Here is a 19,672-nt window from a genome sequence, read left to right on the forward strand (position 1 = left end):
AGCATGTTGCCGTAGTAAGAGTTAATGTGCTCATCCGGGTCAGTCTTTCCATTATAGTTTTTATTTCCTAGTACTCGCAAATCGATCGGCTACTCTTGTCACATGATCTCCGCTGTGAATAGTGTTATCTATAACGAAGCGCTTGTTAATTGCTCCAACGGATTCATTTTAAAAATGCCTATAAATACCTTATTCAAGACTGAAGAAGGTGATGGTCAATCAAGTGAAAAATTTTCAAGTGTTTAAAGCTTTAAAAGTTCCATATTTCATGACTAGTTAGAGAGAGACAAAAGCTAAAAAGCCATATCCAAATTTAGAAGCTTGAGCTGCTCAAACGTGGAGATCAAGATCCACATCTACGATCCAAGTCTTCTAGTGGGAGAATCAAAGAAATCTTTTCTTTGGAAACTTGTAACTCTACTCGGTAGAAGTAGAAAGAGGTGCAGTAAACTCAGTGTTGTGTTGAAAAACCTATGAAGTTCAAGGCCGGTTTGGTGTTCAAGGCTTGAACGTTCGCTTTGTACTAAAGGGATTAGTGCAAACCTCATTAGGAATTCAAGGAGAAGAGTGGAGTAAGCCGAGTTGGCAAAACTACTACAAAAATCTCTATCTCTCTCTATTTACTTTACTGCATACATATTTCATTCTTACACGTTCAAACATTAACATTTCGAAAAAAACAGACTTACGTGCAAAATCACCAAAAAAGGGTTAAAACATTTTCTGATGTGCATAACTCTACTAATTGTTAATTTGCAAAGAAGTAACCTTCGGAGCTCTTAACTGAATCGTAACATTTTCAAAAGTATACAAGTCTATTCACCCCCTTCTAGACTTGTAACCCTAACCATTCAAGACCAACAAATATGCAATTAAACATCCAAACTTGTCATTTTGGTGCATCTAGACCCAGTAACATTAGGGTTCCATCAACAACTATAGTGACCGATGCCTGTTCGTTTGCCGGTTGCCGTTGCCATTGCCATTGAAGAAGAAAGCGATCATCTGATTGTCTTCTCCAGTGGAGAACGTGACCATAATGTCTCCTTCTCCACTAGAGAAGGCAACAATAGTCTTTTTGAATTGGGGTGATTTAACGACGGCCAACATCGGTGAACAATGGTAATATTACTAGTAACTTATTGGTTACTAAAAAACATGGCTTATTTGACACATATTGATAAGCTCTAGTGTTTAATTACACCTTTATAAAGTTTAGTGCTTAATTGTTATTTCAAGTAAAGTTCAATGACCTATTTCACAATTTTTTTCAAAATACTTATACGTTTGAGTCAAACCAAGTCAAAAGAGAACTTGTGTGTAAGGATGACAATTCTACCTGCACCCGATGGGTTACCCGCATCCCGCCCCAATGAGTAATAAAATATCCACATAATTTGGATAATAGGTGCGGGGTGAGAGAAAAGTTTTAAACCCATACGGGTGTGGGAGGAGGTATCCCCACCACGCACTCGCCCCATATAAATATATATATATATATATATATATATATATATATATATATATATATATATATATATATATATATAACAACTAGTATTTTGCTAAAGTGATAATTAAGTAACTAATAAATTGAATGAAGAAACACAATATTGTAAAAAAAAAACACATATAGTACTAGTAACAACAACAACAATACTAATAATAAATTTATACATACAAATTATTTTAAAATTTTAAAAAATAATTTAAAAATTAAATAAATAACATAATACTTTGACTAAAATACTAATAACACAATATAAATATATAAATATAAAAATATATATATATATATATATATATATATATATATATATATATATATATATATATATATATATATATATAGGATTGTATTCAAATACAAACAGGGCTTAAAATAAAAACAGTGTGGACTAATTCTGATCGTTAGATTTGAGAAACGGACGATTGGGATTAAATAAGTTCTATTGGGTGTATTAATTCGGCTGGCTTGTTTTTTATTATAACTGTGGGGGTAGTTTAGTATTTTTCTTTTCTTTAAATTAGACTTTCCGATTTTTCTCATACTATTATTTTGTAACGTGTACGACATCGAGTTTCTCTCTCCCACGCTCGTGTTCTCCGTTCCCCTCTGCTGACGCCGGCTTGTTCTCCCATCGCGTGGCCTCGACTCTCCACAAGTAGAATGGTTCCAGGTGGGGAGCGGAGTAGGAGGGAGCGACGGGGACCACAAAATCTCCAGGTCGAAAGAGGTAATTTTTATTCTTTGTTCGTTTTTGCGTTTCTTTTTCGTGTTTTATGTGTTTTGTTTGTTTTCTGTCGTTATTTCGGTGTTGGTATGCATTATCTCAGTCATTTTCATCATGTGCATGTGGTTCGCGGTAGATGGGATGCCCAATTTGAGTTCAATTTCTTGATCTAGGGTTTTGTTTTTGCCATTTTTTATGTGAAATTGTATGTAGTTTTATGGGTTTGTGGGTGCATTTTTGTTGTATGTGTTTCCTCTTCTTTTTTTTTTTATTTTTTTATTTTAGCATTTTGATGTTGCTGTTTCGTAGTTTTGTTTCATAGTTTTTTTTTTTTTTTTTTGGTGTTTTGTTGTTTGTGTTTTATAGGTTGTTTTTTGTTTGTTTGTTTTTGGGATTTGCTGGCAGTATGTGTTTATTTGTATTGGTGGAGTACCACTTTCTGTGGCTTTCTCTGGTACGCAGCTAATATGTTGCCACACATGGCATTTGGGATCTTCACACTGCACATTAAGTTTCATTATAAGAAACCAACAGAATAACAAGATTAAATATAATGATTAGTGTTTTGAGACACAACCACACACACATATATATGCCATCACTCCCAAGTATAATTAGCAGTCCATAAAAGGGAAACAATATTTAGGAAGTTAAAAGACATGTTGCAAAAGAAGTTCCTACAGATACCTTCTTCCATTGTTCTTTTTTTCTCAAAATTAGAAAAGGTGTACGTTCTGTATGTTTGCATAGGCAGAAGTGCAACGTAGTAGGATATTTGGTGTGTGCATTAAGTATATTTTTTTGGCATTTTACTGTTTGTGTTTCGTAGTTTTTTTTTTTTTTTTTTTTTTTTTTTCGGTATTTGCTGGTAGTACGTGTGAGAATGGAGTGTGGGAGAATGTGGAATGGTGTGTGTATAGGGGCGGGTCCGGTGTATGCATTACGTATATAATTGGTATAATTTGTGGTTTGGTTCGTTTTCTGTACATCAGTGCCTTATTCGTGCACCCGTTCGGACTGCTTTGTGCACTCGTGTGCCATCCACAGACGCATGTGTGTATGCTTGCATCGCACCATGTGCACACCCAATGTGTTGCTACATTCTGTACCTGGATTTATTTGTGGTGACCAATTATTGTGTTTGTTTGTGCAGCCATCTATACTTGTGGGGAATTTCACTCCTTGCCCGTCTAAAGGCCCAATCTGCGGTTCCCCGTTGAAACCTTCTACGGGAGTTGCTCGGCAGCCAATAGATTTGCCACGCGTGGTGTCGCGGTTGGATGTGGATGCGAGAGAAGCTGATCCTCCTGTGGTGTTGCCGAACATGTACAATCCTGAAGAGGCGGTAGTTTGTAATTGGTTGTTGGGTGCTGATGATGGAAACTTGGGTGCTCGTGTGCATATTGGCGTTGCTATGTGTGCACACATATTTAAATACCTTTCATGTTCTGTAATAATATTCGTAGTAGTTAGATGATCATGTGTGCACACTACTGTATGCGTGTGTGCTCTGTAATAACTCTGTGTCCCTTTCTATTATTTGTATTATTAATCTAGAGTTATGTGTGCATGCATATCCAAATATTAGTCACTTTACGTACTAATATTCCAACCAGGCAAACTTTCATGTGTGCAGTCTAGTTTATGCGTATGTGCTCCTTAATAACTCCGTACCCGTTTCTAGTACAAGTATAATTATTCTAAATTTTTAGTAAATGAAACTCACAAGACATGTCCACATTGTTGTTTATATGTGTGCATCCATGGCTAAATAACATTCACTTTTCGTACTCATATTCCTACCGATTAGACGTTCATGTGTGCACACTAGTGCATGTGCGTGTGATCCTTATTATCTATTTGACCAATTTGATGATTTCCAATAATTTGATGCCGGCATACATTTTTTAAAGCATATGATTTGCAATGACTTAACCAGCTCGGTACTGTAATAATAATTACACTAATAATAACAATAAAATAATAATAATAATGATAATAATAATAATAATAATAATAATAATAATAATAATAATAATAATTATTATTATTATTATTATTATTATTATTATTATAATAAGTGAACAGATTCATTCCAATTTCACACTATACGTGTGTACGGTGTTGGTGAACCATGAGCATGCATATCTAAATAAAATTCACACTTTGGAAAACTTCGTACATTTGTTGTATATTTAATGCAAGTTCAAATAAATTTATCACACATTCTATTAAGCAGCCTGCGAGACTATTCCTTGGATAGTTCAATTATATCAGGACAATTCTTGTTGTCGTGCCCTTGCCGGTCACAGGTAACACACTTCACCTTTTTCTTTGCAATATAAGTGATTTAGGCACATGTGCACCCACTGAAACACATTCATGCACATATGTTGTAATCCAAAAACATCGTGTGCACAAACACACTGAATTGTGTGCACTAAGCCAACTGCAAGACGATTTTTGTTCTTTCATCCATGCGTGCACTCCAAATCATACCTGTGTGCGTCATAGTCATGACACCCTATCTTTGCTGAGACACATGTGTGCATTATTGAATCCTTCCTAAATTACAATTGCACTATTGAATCTTTCCTAAATTACAATTGCACTATTGAATCTTTCATAAATTACGCATGGTTGAATCCTTCCTAAATTGCAATTGTATTGTTCAATCTGTCTTAAATTACAAGTCCTCTAATCGTGGAAAATATAATTAACAAATAAATTCCATAATTATCCAATGCATGATTTTCCAGTATTACCCTTATTTTCAATCAAACACCTTTATTATTTTCTATTATCTGTGTAAATCTAAGTCATCCATAAATCTAATCTTAGGGCCTCAGATTGTCCACACGTTTGTATTTTAAGAGTGTTTGCATGTGAATGCAACTATATACATATATATATATATATATATATATATATATATATATATATATATATATATATATATATATAGACGGAGCCAAAGGTGGGGCAGGGGGGTCAGCTGCCCCTCTCACCTCACTCCGACCCCCACCCCATATATAATTTTTGTATATATATATATATATGTATATATAGTACATTTTTGAGTATTAGTATATAAAAACTGTTAATTATTAATAAAAAAATGAGTTAGATTAGTTGGTAGAGCAAGCATTTGGTTATAAATAAATGGAATAAGGTTCAAATTGGCCACTGAACGTAACCTAAAAATGCAATTAGGCCACTGAACGAAAAAAAAGTGCAATTAGGCCACTGAACACTCCAAAAATGTGCAATTTCACCTGATAGCAGGTTACCCTCAATTTTAGCATGTTATCTGCTTACATGGCAGCTGAGTTGGCATTTTAAATAAATTTTAATTAATTTTTAATAAATTTTAATAATAAATTTTTATTAAAAAAAATTTTTAAAAAATAAAAACGACTTTATTTTATTTTTTATTTAATTTTTTTTCAATTTTTTATAAAATTTATTATTAAAATTAATTATTAAAAATTATTTAAAAATTATTAAAAATGCCAACTTAGCTGCCACGTAAGCAGGTAACCTGCTAAAATTGATGGTAACCTGCTATCCGGTAAAATTGCATACGTTTGGAGAGTCCAGTGGCCTAATTGCACATTTTTTGAGTGTTCAATGGCCTAATTGCACTTTTTTTTCGTTCAGTGGCCTAATTGCATTTTCAGGTTACGTTCAGTGGCCAATTTGAACCTTATTCCTAAATAAATAAAGGTTAGGGGTTTGAATCCTATAGTTTTACAAAAAAATTTTTTGGTTCTTTCCCTATGGCTTTAAAACAGTCACGTTTTAATAGCTTTTTTAAATATTTGATACACACACACACACACACACACACACACACACACACACACACACACACACACACACACACACACACACATATATATATATATATATATATATATATATATATATATTCAAATTATTTTATTGATTTATTATGTTTCATATTTTGTTATAAATAATTTTATAAAGTTTCGATATGTTTTATTTTTTGCCCATATCCAATAATATTTACACCTATATTTTTTAGGTAATTTTTTTTTTTTTTATAAATATCTCTTTTATTCTAATGTTTTGCCTTTACTGAAATTTTTTTTTGAATCCGTCCATATTTCGCCCCCACTCAATAGAATTCCTGGCTCCGTGTATATATATATATATATATATATATATATATATATATATATATATATATATATATATATATATATATATATATATACACACACACGTGTATATATATAAATATATATTTATTTATTTATACACGCACGCACGCACGCACGCACACGCGCGCACACACACACACACACACACACACACACACACACACACACACACACACATATATATATATATATATATATATATATATATATATATATATATATATATATATATATATATATATATATATATATAAAAGTTGATGGGGTGAGAACCCCGGCCTAAGAAGATGGGCCCAAGAGAGGAGTCCAAGAAAAAAGATGTGGGCCAGTAGCGAAAGAAGTCAGTGGAAAGCTTGAGCCGAGTCCAGCAGTCGGCCCAGGCCCGAGCACGGATAGAGACTCGACCCTGAGCCGTTAAGGAACATTGAAGAACCTCATTTAAGAAGACTCGGCCCAGAGAGCCGTTGAAAGGCGTTCCAGCGTAGCTTTTAAGTCGGTCCAGGAGCCGTTGGGGGCATTCAAAGCACGACTCGGTCAGGCAGGCGGTTATGAGTCCATAGAGCCGTTGGCCAGTCCGGTAACGGCGCCCAACTGCTTAGTAATTGTAATTAGCCTTAAAAACAATGATTAATGTCCTTCAAGTCGGACGGAGAGGAGCTTACTATATAAGGGCCTCTCCACCCTTGTAATGAGGAGGCGAGTCCATGCCGAGTGAATAAGAGACACACCTTTTAGCTACTATTCGACTACTCTTCCCTTTGCTGTCATTTTGTGAAAGGTGAATCTACCAACCAAAGGTTGTGTTGGACCTCCTTGGGTCCGAAAACCCAAAAACCAACACTGGCGCCGTCTGTGGGGATCGATACAAAGAGCTGCGTAACTCTTTGAGTGGGGCGAGTCTCGAAGTCAACCAAAAAAGCGTTACAAGCATGTCAGAAGGACGAGACCAAGCGAATAACCGCGATAATGGAGTGGAAGCAGATATGAGAGATCAGTTGAACCAACGAAACGCTCAAAGTCAGGAAAACGAAACGGCACCGGTGAACCGGCAGCCACCCATGATACCCCTCACCTCGGAGCAACTCCACGCGATCGGACGAGCCTTCGCTGATGCAAGTCGAGGAGTGAGGGAGCAGTCGGTCTCTCGACCGATGCCTCGCCATCAGCAACCTTCCCAGAGGCCGGAAGATAGACGAGAGAACCGACGGGCCGAGAGTCAGCCAGTACGATCGGTTCACTCCAGGCTGGGTCCAAACGCCGGACGACAATCTGCACGAGAACGACTAGGGGAGAGGGAGCCCAGCCGCGCACAGGCAGGCCCCCGAGATCAAGAAGCCGGTCACGGAAGAACTCGCACCAGGAGAACCAGGACTCGGGCACGACGGACCGAGCGCCTCACGCGCAATGATGACCGACCAGCTGAATCGGAAGTCGGCGAGAGTACCGAATCCACAGGGAATCATACTCGCCATAGAGGCGATGTGGCCCAATTGGCCCGAGAGGTACGAGATCTGAAGGAACAAATGGGGGGAAGGAATAAATCCCCCGGGCAAACGTTGCTCACTGCTTTGCCATTCTCCTCCTAGATCATGTCTTATAAAGTGCCCGGTGACTTCAAATTCCCGGAACAGGCCACCTTTGACGGGTCCGGAGTCCCACGCGAGCATCTGCTCAGTTATCAGGCCAAGATGCAAGTCTTAGGAGTCCGAGACCCGGTAATGTGTCGCGCCTTCTTGCCCACGCTAAAAGGCTCGGCACAAAGATGGTTGGTGGCGCAGCCTCCAGGATCGATTCACAATTTCGAGGAGCTGGCCGATCGCTTCATGAGCCATTATGTGGCCAACATCAAACCACAGAAGGATTTGACCCATCTGGGAGACGTCCACCAAGAAGAAGGTGATCCTTGAAAACCTACTTGGTTCGATGGCAAAATGAGATCCAGTCTATCGAGGAGGTCGAAGACCAGACCGCACTCACTTTCTTCATCGAGTCCTTGCGATCCGGGCAGTTATAAGCGGTCGCTCCACCTCCGCCCCCTATACCGCGTGACTAACGGAGAGACAGGTAAGAACTCTAAGTACTGCCGCTATCACAAATCTTACACTCACAACACGGAAGAGTGCTTCTACTTGAAAAAGATCATGGAAGGAATCATCCAACAAGGGACCCCGCCTCCTAATCAGTGGAGGCGGAGGTCGGCGGCACGGGAGGACAGTGACCTCGCAGTCGCCGCCGAGAGCAGCCGCGGCAAGCAGCCCGTGACTGAGGAAGATGAGGCCCAATGGCGTCAGAAGCCGGTTATTAACATGATAGTCGGCGGGCCAGAAGGGGGCGACTCGGCGAACACCAGAAAGGCCTGGGCTCGACAGTTGTATGTCGGTACAGTATACGGGCGCGAAGAAGGTTCGAACAAAGTGTGCCGGGAGCCCATCATGTTCACTGACAAAGACCTACCCACGGGGGAGACACCACATCGAGATGCCCTGGTCATAGAGATGGACGTAAATGGGGTAGTCATTCGACGAATCCTGGTCGACACCGGGAGCAGTGTCAACGTGCTATACCTTGATACTTTCACAAAAATGGGATTAACCTGAGAACAGCTGAATCTAGTCAAGACACCACTCGTCGGTTTCACCGGAGACTCGGTGGAGGCAGAGGGATCCATTACCTTACCGGTGGAAGTCGGCAGCTATCCCGACGTACAGAAGCTCAACATGAAATTCATCGTGGTAGACTTAGTCTGCTCACACAATGCTATACTTGACCGACCAAGCCTGGAGGATCTAGGAGCACTGATCTCCATCGAGCACCTCTGCCTGAAATTCCGCACACCGAGCGGGATAGGCACGGTACGTTGCGATAGAAGAGTCGCCCGCGACTGCTATCTACAGGCCTGCAGGGGGATGGGCAAGCGTGAAATGCAAGTCTACGAAATCACGGAAAGGCCCCCAAAGAAAGCAATGATACCTCGCCCGGAGCCAACCGTGGTATTGGAAGAAGTCGAGATCGACCCTGGACGGCCGGACAGGCGGGTCAGAATTGGGGTCGGTCTCCCTGAGGAGATTCGAGAGGAAATTATCAAAGTACTCCGAGAGCACCGGCTAGTCTTTGCCTGGGGGCCAGAGGATATGCCAGGTGTCGACCGGTCCATCATCGCCCATCGACTCGCCGTGGATTCGGACCATCGGCCGGTCGCACAGAAAAAGCGGTATCTCGCCAACGACCGAAGGGAATTCGTAAAGAAAGAGGTGGGCACGCTGCTAGCCGCGGGCCACATCCGAGAGGTTAAATACCCGGAGTGGTTGGCGAACGTAGTCCTCGTACCGAAACCCCCAGCCTGGCGGATGTGCGTGGATTACACTGATCTTAACAAAGCCTGCCCAAAGGATCCGTTCCCCTTGCCACAGATCGATCAGCTGGTTGACGAGACAGCAGGGTCGGCTCTGCTGAGCTTCATGGACGCCTTTAGGGGGTATCATCAGATTTTCATGCACCCGGCTGACGAGGAGAAAACCGCGTTCCTTACACCAGACGGGGTATATTGTTACCGAGTTATGCCCTTCGGACTCACGAATGCTGGGGCTACTTACACTCGGATGGTAGCCCGGCTATTCCAAGACCTGCTGGGGAAGTCCATGGCGGCCTACGTAGACGACATGTTAGTCAAAAGCCGAGAAGAGGCCAAACACGCGGAAGATTTGGCCGACTGCTTCCAAGTGATGCTAAGGTATAATCTCCGACTAAACCTGAAGAAATGTGCCTTCGCGGGGCAAGGTGGGAAGTTCTTAGGATACATGGTGACCAAACGAGGCATCGAGCCCAACCCTAAGAAGGTCCAGGCCATCATCGATATGCAGCCTCCCAGCACTGTCAAAGATTTACAACGGTTGACTGGTCGACTGGCTGCCCTCAGCCGCTTCCTGACCAAGGCGGCGGATAAGACTATACCATTCTTCGAGGCTATGAAGAAGAAGGAAGGCTTTGCCTGGACGACCGAGTGCCAACAGTCGTTCGAAGAGCTGAAACAGTATCTTTCCACACCTCCGGTGTTGTCCACCCCACGGGTGGGTGAGCCATTGTTTTTGTACTTGGCCGCCTCCCCCAAGGCGGTAAACTCGGTACTGGTCCGGGAAGAAGAGCGTACCCAGCACCCGGTGTATTACGTAAGCCGCTCCTTGAAGGCCGCCGAGACACGGTACACGGCTTTGGAAAAAATTGTCTACGCGCTAGTAATCATCGTGCGCAGGTTAGCGCCCTATTTCCAAGCCCATACCGTCCGGGTACTGACCGACCAACCTCTAGGGAGCGTACTGCGGAACCCCGCGTCGTCAGGTCGACTGGTGAAATGGGCCGTGGAATTAACCCAGTACGAGATTGAGTATCAACCGCGACCGTCCATAAAAGGGCAAGCCTTGGCCGATTTCTTGGTCGAGTGTACGACAGGGGAAGAAGAGAAAGAGCACACCACGGAAGATAGTTCAGGCGAGTGGTGGGAGATGCACGCGGATGGAGCGGCAAGTCGACAACACTGTGGAGGCGGAGTCATGTTAATCACTCTAGAGGGATTCTGACTCTACTACGCCCTGAGCTATTTGTTCCCGACATCTAATAATGAAGCTGAGTATCAGGCTATGTTGGGCGGCCTTCGACTCGCCAAAACGCTGGGAGTAGAACGATTGCGAATCAAAACTGACTCCCGGTTAGTGGCCGGACAAATCTCCGGCACCTGCGAAGCTAAGAACGCCCGGATGACCCAGTATAAGGAGAAGGTGATAGAAATGCTGAAGGAATTCGAAACATATGAAATAGAGCATATCTCTCGGGCGGACAACATCGAGGCCGACATGTTATCAAAAATCGCCTTAGAGGGAATACCAGATCACCTCGCCAAGATTTGCCAAAAGGAAGAATTAAGTCGTCCAAGTATAGAGGAGACGCCGTTGGAGGTCCAACAGGTAATTATCGAGGAATGTGATCGAGAGAAAAACCCCGAGATGTTTTGGATAGAAGACATCAGGCGGTTTAAGGAAACGGGCGAGTTGCCAGATGACCAAGGAGTCGCCGCAAGGATTCGACGAAAAGCCCCTTCATTCCAGATCATTGACGGGCAAATGTACAAGCGGTCATTCGGAGGCCCCCTCTTGAAGTGCCTACTCAGGCCCGAAGCCGAGAGGATAATGGATGAAGTGCACCGAGGGATCTGCGCCGCCCACCAGGGAGCCCACACTCTCGCCCGGAAACTAGTCGTCCAGGGATACTACTGGCCAACCATGATGCGAGATTGCATTGAGTGGATAGCTAAGTGCGGAATTTGCCAAGCCTTCGCAGAAGGATACTCGGCCGGCCACCTTCTACACGCCGGTCACCACAGCCATCCCTTTTGCTAAGTGGGGAATCGACTTGTTGGGACCGTTACCAGTCGCCCCGGGAAGCCTGAAATTCTGCGTGGTGGCCATCGATTACTTCACTAAATGGGTTGAGGCCGAGCCACTGGCCACCATCACCGAGTACTAGTGTCGACGCTTCCTGTAGAAGAAGGTGATTTGCCGTTTCGGCCTGCCCGAGCACGTAGTTAGCGATAACGGCAGACAGTTTGACTGCCAAGCCTTCGCCGACTTCTGTCGCTGGCATAGTATACGACACACCAAGGTATCCGTCGCGTACCCCCAGGCCAACAGACAAGTCAAAAATGTAAATCGGACCATAGTGGACGGGATTCAGAAGAAGTTGGAAGACATTGGGGGAAATTGGGCGGATGAGGTCGACCGGGTCCTATGGGCTTATCGAACTACGCAAAGACGGGCGACGCGAGAAAGCCCATTTTCCCTAGCATACGGCTTTGAAGCCAAGGTTCCGATAGAAGTCGTGGAACCCACCCACCGAGTCCGCAACTATTCTGATGAGGAGAATGAGGAGAGCCTTAAAATTGAGAAGAACTTCCTGGAGGAAAGAAGGGAGGCCGCACACGCCCGGATGGTGGAATATCAGCAAGCCATGAAGAGGTATCGTGATCGAAGGATTCGCCCACGAACCTTTCAGGTCGGCGATCTCGTGTTATGGGACCGACAGGCGAGTCAGCCTACGGAAGGGGGTAAATTCGCGATCAAATGGGAAGGACCGTATCGCATTGCAGCCGTGGTCCAAGCCGGTACCTACAAGCTGGAGACCCTAGAGGGAAAGCCCGTGGACCGAATCTGGAATGTCATCCACTTGAAAAAGTTTTACCAATAAAAGGTTAGCCGTGTACGAGTATCCGAATTTCTAAACTTAAATAAAAGAACACCAGTTATTACCGATTAACGCCTTCCGTTCGGCAAGAAGAGATAGGAAACAAGGGCCCAGACCCTTAGTCGTTTCCGTGAAAAAGCCAAAAGGAGTCGCCTCGACTGAGGGACTCGGCAAGAAATTAAAGAAACAACAGGGCACTGAACCTAAACCGTTTCTAAGGAAAGAAAAAGCCTAAAGAGTCGCCTCGACTGAGGGACTCGGCAAGAAATTAAAGAAACAACGGGGCATTGACCCTAAACCGTTTCTAAGGAAAGAAAAAGTCTAAGGAGTCGCCTCGACTGAGGGACTCGGCGAGAAAAGATGGAAAACAAGGGCCTAGACCCTTAGTCGTTTCCGTGAAAAAGCCAAAAGGAGTCGCCTCGACTGAGGGACTCAGCAAGAAATTAAAGAAACAACGGGGCACTGACCCTAAACCTTTTCTAAGGAAAGAAAAAGCCTAAGGAGTCGCCTCGACTGAGGGACTTGGCGAGAAGAGATGGGAAACAAGGGCCCAGACCCTTAGTCGTTTCCGTGAAAAAGCCAAAAGGAGTCGCCTTGACTGAGGGGCTCGGCAAGAAATTAAAGAAACAACGAGGCACTGACCCTAAACCATTTCTAAGGAAAGAAAAAGCCTAAGGAGTCGCCTCGACTTAGGGACTCGGCGAGAAGAGATGGGAAACAAAGGCCCAGACCCTTAGTCGTTTCCGTGAAAGAGCTAAAGGGAGTTGCCTCGACTGAGGGACTCGGCGAGAAATTAGAGAAACAACGGGGCACTGACCCTAAACCGTTTCTAAGGAAAGAAAAAGCTTAAGGAGTCGCCTCGACTGAGGGACTCGGCGAGAAGAGATGGGAAACAAGGGCCCAGACCCTTAGTCGTTTCCGTGAAAAAGCCAAAAGGAGTCTCCTCGACTGAGGGACTCGGCAAGAATTAAAGAAACAATGGGGCACTGACCCTAAACCGTTTTAAGGAAAGAAAAAGCCTATGGAGTCACCTCGACTGAGGGACTCGGCGAGAGGAGATGGGAAACAAGGGCCCAGACCCTTAGTCGTTTTTGTGAAAGAGCTAAAGGGAGTTGCCTTGACTAAGGGACTCGGCGAGAAATTAGAGAAACAAAGGGGCACTGGCCCTAAACCATTTCTAGGAAGAGAGAGAGCCTGAGGAGTCGCCTCGACTGAGGGACTCGGCGAGAAGAGATGGAAAGCGAGGGCCGAAGTCAGGGCCTAGATCCTTGATCGCAGAAATTCAACAAAGTGGAAGAACCCAAGGCCTTAAGTTATTCCTTATGAACTAAAAGCAGAAAAGAAATAAAGACAGTCTGAAGGAGCAAAAAAAGATTTTATTAATAAAAGGGCCTAAGAGGGGGGCCAACCCTTACAAAAGAGGGCTACCAAATGGAAAACCCTAAACTACGGGGGAGGGGGTGTCGACATCGACTCCCTCGACTCGAGCTTCCGCCGTTGGTCCAACAGGAAGGGCAAGTGAGGGGTCTTCTGCCTGGGTAGGCGGCCCTGTAAGCTCAGAAGGTTCCGTCGTAGGAAGAGCTGCCGGATCTGCAGTCGACACGGGCTCATCAGTCGCCGGCAGAAGATCCAGTACTGGCTTGAGGCCCCAGTTCTCGGGGGTAAAGACAGAGTCGCGGGCCAGCAGGGCAGCATAAGTCTCCGTTTGGGCCTCGCGAAAACCTAGACGATAGTTGCGCTCCCCAAGTCTAGGAGATAGTCATCTCCTTCCGGCGTTGCCAGCCACTCCTTGGCGATCTCCTTTTGTCGATCCGCCACCGCCGCCTTCACGTCCGCTTCAAAGGTCGCCGACTTCTTGTAATCCTCCACCGAAGTCGTGGCGATCGTCGCGACCTTGTCCCGTTCCTCCTCCCACTGACGAGTAACCCTCAACAGCTCGGAGGTATGCACCTCCACTGACTTGGCATGATTAGCCTGCTCTTCCAGGCGAGCCTCCTCTGTTTGGCGCAGTCGAGTGTAAAGAGATTGCAGTCCAGTCTTGTACCCCCTCAGTCGCCTGCTCATTTCCATCTGGAAGGTGAGGTTCTACAAGGACAGAAGAAGTTAGAGAAGAAAAAGAACAAAAAAGAAGAAACGACGAGTTAGAACACTTACGCGGTATGACTGGCGAAGCGAGGCCTCTAGGATGTATTCGTCAGGCATGGAACCAGTCATCTCCACGTCCTTGGGCAGAAGGACGTGGTCGGCCCAAGTACGGATAGAAGAACTGCCCTGCCAGATCTGGGCGTCCTCATCCAGCTCAATGCCTAACCGGATCCTCTTCGGAGCCGGCACATCCGATTGCTCGACGGGCCGCTTAGAGCTTGGGCTCTCAGATGGAGGAGGAGGCGGCAGTCGAGAAGGCGAGACGACTGGCGAGGGCGTCAAGTCCACCACGGTTCGTGGTGGTGGAGGAGTCGACCTCGAGGCCGAAGAAGGGAGAGACGAGGAAGCAGCAGCGGCGCCCGAGGCGCGTTGAGATAGCCGACGCCTCATCTTTTCAGCTCTGTCAGCCATCTCTGGAGTGGGAGCAGTGGCTTTGTCGGAACTGGTGGAGTCGGAGTCGTAAGGACCTGTGAAAGGAAGGAAAAGTGTAAGTACTCCTAGTCGGAGCAAAAAGGCACAGAGGAAAACAGGAAAAAGAAGGACATTGGAGAACTACCTAAGGTGGTCGCGCCGTCTAGCAGCAAGCCCCGTTTTGCCATGGCTTGGACCCGAGACCAGTACTTAACGGAGTACGACCCCCAGCTCTTCAAGAACTCGCCACCCTGGATCGCATCTTGGGTGAAGACGACGCGCCGAGAGCAGGGCTTGAACAGAGCGGCCGGCCACAGGGTCGGAAAGGTGAAAGAAGAGAAAGAAGGACGAACGAAAAAATTAAAGGGCTTCCAGTCCTTAATGGAGTCGGAAAGACCCTCGAAGAGCTGTCGCCCAGGACGGGCGGCAACTTGGACGAAGCCCAGCGAGTGTGAGCCGACCATATTCACGGTGAACAGATACCGGAAAAGGTCTAGATCCGACTCACAAAGCCACCAATGGCAGAGGTTGATGAAGCAGGTGAGAAGACGGTGAGAGTTGGGTACTAACTGACCCGGAACGAGGTTGTAATGGCGGTAGAAAAGGGAGAGGAACAGACACGGAGGCACTCGGAAGCCAAAGGCAACCGAGTGCAGGTGAATACCCACGCAGCCCTCCGGCGGGTCATAAATATGCCGGTTTTCTGGAGCGATGACGAGGGCCGAAGGCCCAAGAAGGAAGCGGGCCATTTCTAGGTCCGCCGCAGAGATTTGCGACGGACGCCCTTCCGGCCGGACGATGGAGTCGAACATGCCTCGCGGTCGTCCAGCACCATCAGGAAGAGCCGCCACCGTCATGAGAGGCGCCGGGCTCAGAGGAGTAACCGCCCTCGAAGAAGAGGGGGTCGGTTGAGAAGGAGACGCCGAGGGGAGACTTGACGGAATCTCCATACGGCGAGGACTGGAAGAAGAAGAAGAAGACGAAGACGTCGACGCGGGGGTTCCCGCCGAGCGACGGGAAGAAGAAGAGTCAGAGGAGGAAGACATTACCAACCTGAGGGTGCTAATGGAGAAAGAACGCGGAGAAGATCGGAGAGTCTTGCGCTGAGTTTTTGAGAGTTCGAAGAAAGTGGGAAGAAGACGAGTATTTAAAGGGGTGAGAATCCCAAAGGGCGACCACGTGTCACCCTCTCGTTGGAGAAGAGAAGGGTGACAAGAGGTGAAAGGACGCCGCATTTAATGCCTAGGAAAGCGGAGTGACGGTTCAGGCCTAGGGTTAGCCTGCAAGCGGCGCGTCTACCCTAGGCTAGAACTGGGTAACAGTGACCCGGCCTGGTAACCAGAAGCCCATTGAAGGCCCTGGCCTCTGGGCCCACCGGATGTGGACCAGAAGCTTCCAGAAGGACCCAGCGAAACCCGGCCCGTTTTAGCTCAGTTGGCACAAGCAACGTTTGTGAAAAGATCCGAGTCCCGGAGTCGGACAATCGGGTTTGGCGACTCCTAAACGAGAAAGGCCCCGGTAGGGGAAAACCAGGAGTCGACCAATAAATATACAGGGATGAGGGAAAAACATTACAATACGAACAAAAGAGACAAACAGTTTATTCGAAATAACAGTAAAGCCTAAGACTCGGCCAAATACAAAGTACAAAGGAAAAGAAGGATCATGGCTTGGCCTCCTCCTCTGACAGACGAGTAGGGGGAGGACCCTCCAAGAAGTACTGAGGACGGAAAGGTGGAGGACTCGGCTCAGGATCCAGCACCTCGTCCAGATACACGGCTGGCGTCCCATCATCAATCATCTGCAAAGGCCTCTCCAAGGCGCTCGGAGACATGGCTACGCCAAAAAGAGGAGGAACCTCCCACACCTCCTCCTCTTCCGGGCCCGGGTCGTCCACCACCGGTTCCACCTTATCATCAGCCGGCTCCACGGGGACCAGATCCAGCATATCTGGGGACACCACGATGGGATCAGAGCTTGAGTCGCCCACCAGATGTCCACCGTTGGCCAGCCTCTTCTGCCTTAGCTCTTCCAGGCGAGCATGCTCCTTGTTGCGAATGGAGAAGCGACGATCGCCGACTCTATAGCTCATGATCAAAGGTCTATGAACAGAAATGGTATGAATCACCAGCGTAAGAGGCCTTTATATAGCCTCAGAAGGGCGAATACCTAGGCGAAAATCACGAAGCTGATAATAACTGCCGTAATCAGGCCAGATTAGACGGGAGACAAGAATCTTTGTCAGGGGGTAGTTTCATCAAATCCGCTCGAGAAGAGTGAGATTCGCCCGTTAAACTGAAAAAGATAAGATTCATCAAAGATACGGGGAATATTGCAGGCATCAGACTGAAAAGGGTCTGACAACGTGGCCGACTCCCGGACCAGTCGGCCGGAAGAGTAGGATGGGTGCCAAAAAGAATTAAGAAACAAAGTCCTCCAAGATTAGAGCGTAATTTTATTTATAAAAGAGGGGAAATACACAAAATAAGGAGCTTATTACACCACCAATAAATAAGAAATGCTCTTATGTAGCCCCTCCGGAAATACGGAAACAAATCTTGACCGAGGCCGTCACTCGCCGGGAGAAGAAGAGTCGCTCCCAAAGAACGCCTCCCCCGATGGTCTAGTGGGAGATGGACAGAAGGTATCCCAGAAGGCCAGCATGATTGGTGGCACCACCGGCTCCTCGTCATCCGGATACATCTCTAGATATCGAGCGAAGTCAGCGTCATTCATCAGGCCCGTAGCCGGTCCATCCAAGTCATCAAGAGGAACGGAGAAGGTCATATGAAAGGTCAACTGTTCGGGGACGGCCACCTCCACGAAGGACCCATCCTGAGCAGTCACCCTGGCGGTAGCCGGGGGCGGCGGATTGAGTGAAGTCGGAACATTCTCCGTACGAGTAGGGGTCGGTGGCTGTTGAACAGAGGAAGTAGCGCCGGTGGGAGACCTCTGAGAAGCCAGTCGAGGAGCCTTCTTCTTGTTCTCCCTCTCGGGCTGGGTCCGCTTGGAAGGTAGAGGGCGTCGAGGAGACCCGAAGTCGATCCGCTTTCCCTTCAAAGGCGAGCGACCCATGGCTGATCAGTGAGATGATGCGTAGAGAACAAGAGGCTATTTATAGGAGCCATGCGGAGCTAGAAGAATCCAAACGGCTCCGTTGAATCCGGGAAGATAGCAGAGGATCCGGACGTTACGAGGTCTCTTTAAAGACGGAGATCCGGTGATGGAGAGAACGGTCAGTTACTACTTTCCCAAACCCGGATTAGGGGACTGGGTATGAGAAAGTGAGGGATTAGTTGATGGGGTGAGAACCCCGGCCCAAGAAGATGGGCCCAAGAGAGGAGTCCAAGAAAGAAGATGTGGGCCAGTAGCGAAAGAAGCCCAGTAGAAAGCTTGAGCCGAGTCCAGGAGTCGGCCCAGGCCCGAGCATGGATAGGGACTCGACCATGAGCCGTTAAGGAACATTGAAGAGCCTCAGTTAAGAAGACTCGGCCTAGAGAGCCGTTGAAAGGCATTCCAGCGTAGCTTTTAAGTCGGTCCAGGAACCGTTGGAGGCATTCAAAGCAGGACTCGGTCAAGCAGGCGGTTATGAGTCCATAGAGCCGTTGGCCGGTCCGGTAACGGCGCCCAACGGCTTAGTAATTGTAATTAGCCTTAAAAACAATGATTAATGTCCTTCAAGTCGGACGGAGAGGAGCCTACTATATAAGGGCCTCTCCACCCTTGTAATGAGGAGGCAAGTCCATGCCCAGTGAATAAGAGACACACCTTTTAGCTACTATTCGACTACTCTTCCTTTTGCTGTCATTTTGTGAAAGGTGAATCCACCAACCAAAGGTTATGTTGGACCTCCTTGGGCCCGAAAATCCAAAAACCAACACAATATGCTTAAAGATGAAGAAAAAATTGGTGAAAAACGATTAAGATCAGTTGTTTGGAAACACTTTAAAAAGATCAATGTTGAGGGAGTTGATAAAGCAAAATGCAACTACTGCAAGAAACTTCTTGTAGCACAAAGAAGAAATAGACCAAAGCATCTTCATGAACATCATAAGGTGTGCAAGATGAGACTCTTCAAAAATATGAGGCAGCAAACATTATTGCAACAATAATGGAAAGCTGATGGAAAAATGTGTATAAATAATTACACATTTGATTAAGAAACTTCCAGGAAGGAGTTGACAAGTATGATAATCATGCATGAATACTCACTTTCAATTGTTGATCATTATGGTTTCAAAAGATTTGCATCTTGTGTTCAACCACTATTCAAGATTCCTTCTAGGAATACAATTAGAAGTGATATAATGAAAATTTATGGTTTGAAAAGGGCCAACATCATGGACATTTTGAAGAAAAACTCAAGTACGGTGGCATTAACTACGGATGTGTGGACGACATCTAATCAAAAGAAAGGTTACATGGCTATCACTGTGCACTTTATTGACAACAATTAGAGTTTGC

The 19,672-nt window shown here is 45.9% G+C and overlaps 1 protein-coding gene across 1 annotated transcript; it reads left to right on the forward strand.

Annotated features, from left to right (window-relative positions):
• The first annotated feature begins 8,562 nt into the window (after positions 1-8,562).
• Positions 8,563-11,811, forward strand: LOC109179169. Its single transcript, XM_019328733.1, has 3 exons — positions 8,563-8,931; positions 9,025-10,938; positions 11,053-11,811. Exons 1-3 carry the CDS (start codon positions 8,563-8,565, stop codon positions 11,809-11,811), a joined length of 3,042 nt encoding a protein of 1,013 aa, XP_019184278.1.
• The last annotated feature ends 7,861 nt before the right edge of the window (positions 11,812-19,672 follow it).

The sequence above is a fragment of the Ipomoea nil genome, unplaced genomic scaffold (genome assembly GCF_001879475.1).
Source record: "Ipomoea nil cultivar Tokyo-kokei standard unplaced genomic scaffold, Asagao_1.1 scaffold0179, whole genome shotgun sequence".
In the NCBI taxonomy this organism is placed as follows: Eukaryota; Viridiplantae; Streptophyta; class Magnoliopsida; order Solanales; family Convolvulaceae; genus Ipomoea; species Ipomoea nil.

Coding starts and splice junctions, on each gene's coding strand:
- LOC109179169 (XM_019328733.1), top strand. CDS start 8,563: ATGGAAGGAATCATCCAACAAGGGACCCCGCCTCCTAATCAGTGGAGG. Junction 8,932..9,024: donor TAGAGATGGACGTAAATGGG/GTAGTCATTCGA, acceptor ACCTGAGAACAG/CTGAATCTAGTCAAGACACC. Junction 10,939..11,052: donor AGATGCACGCGGATGGAGCG/GCAAGTCGACAA, acceptor GCTGAGTATCAG/GCTATGTTGGGCGGCCTTCG.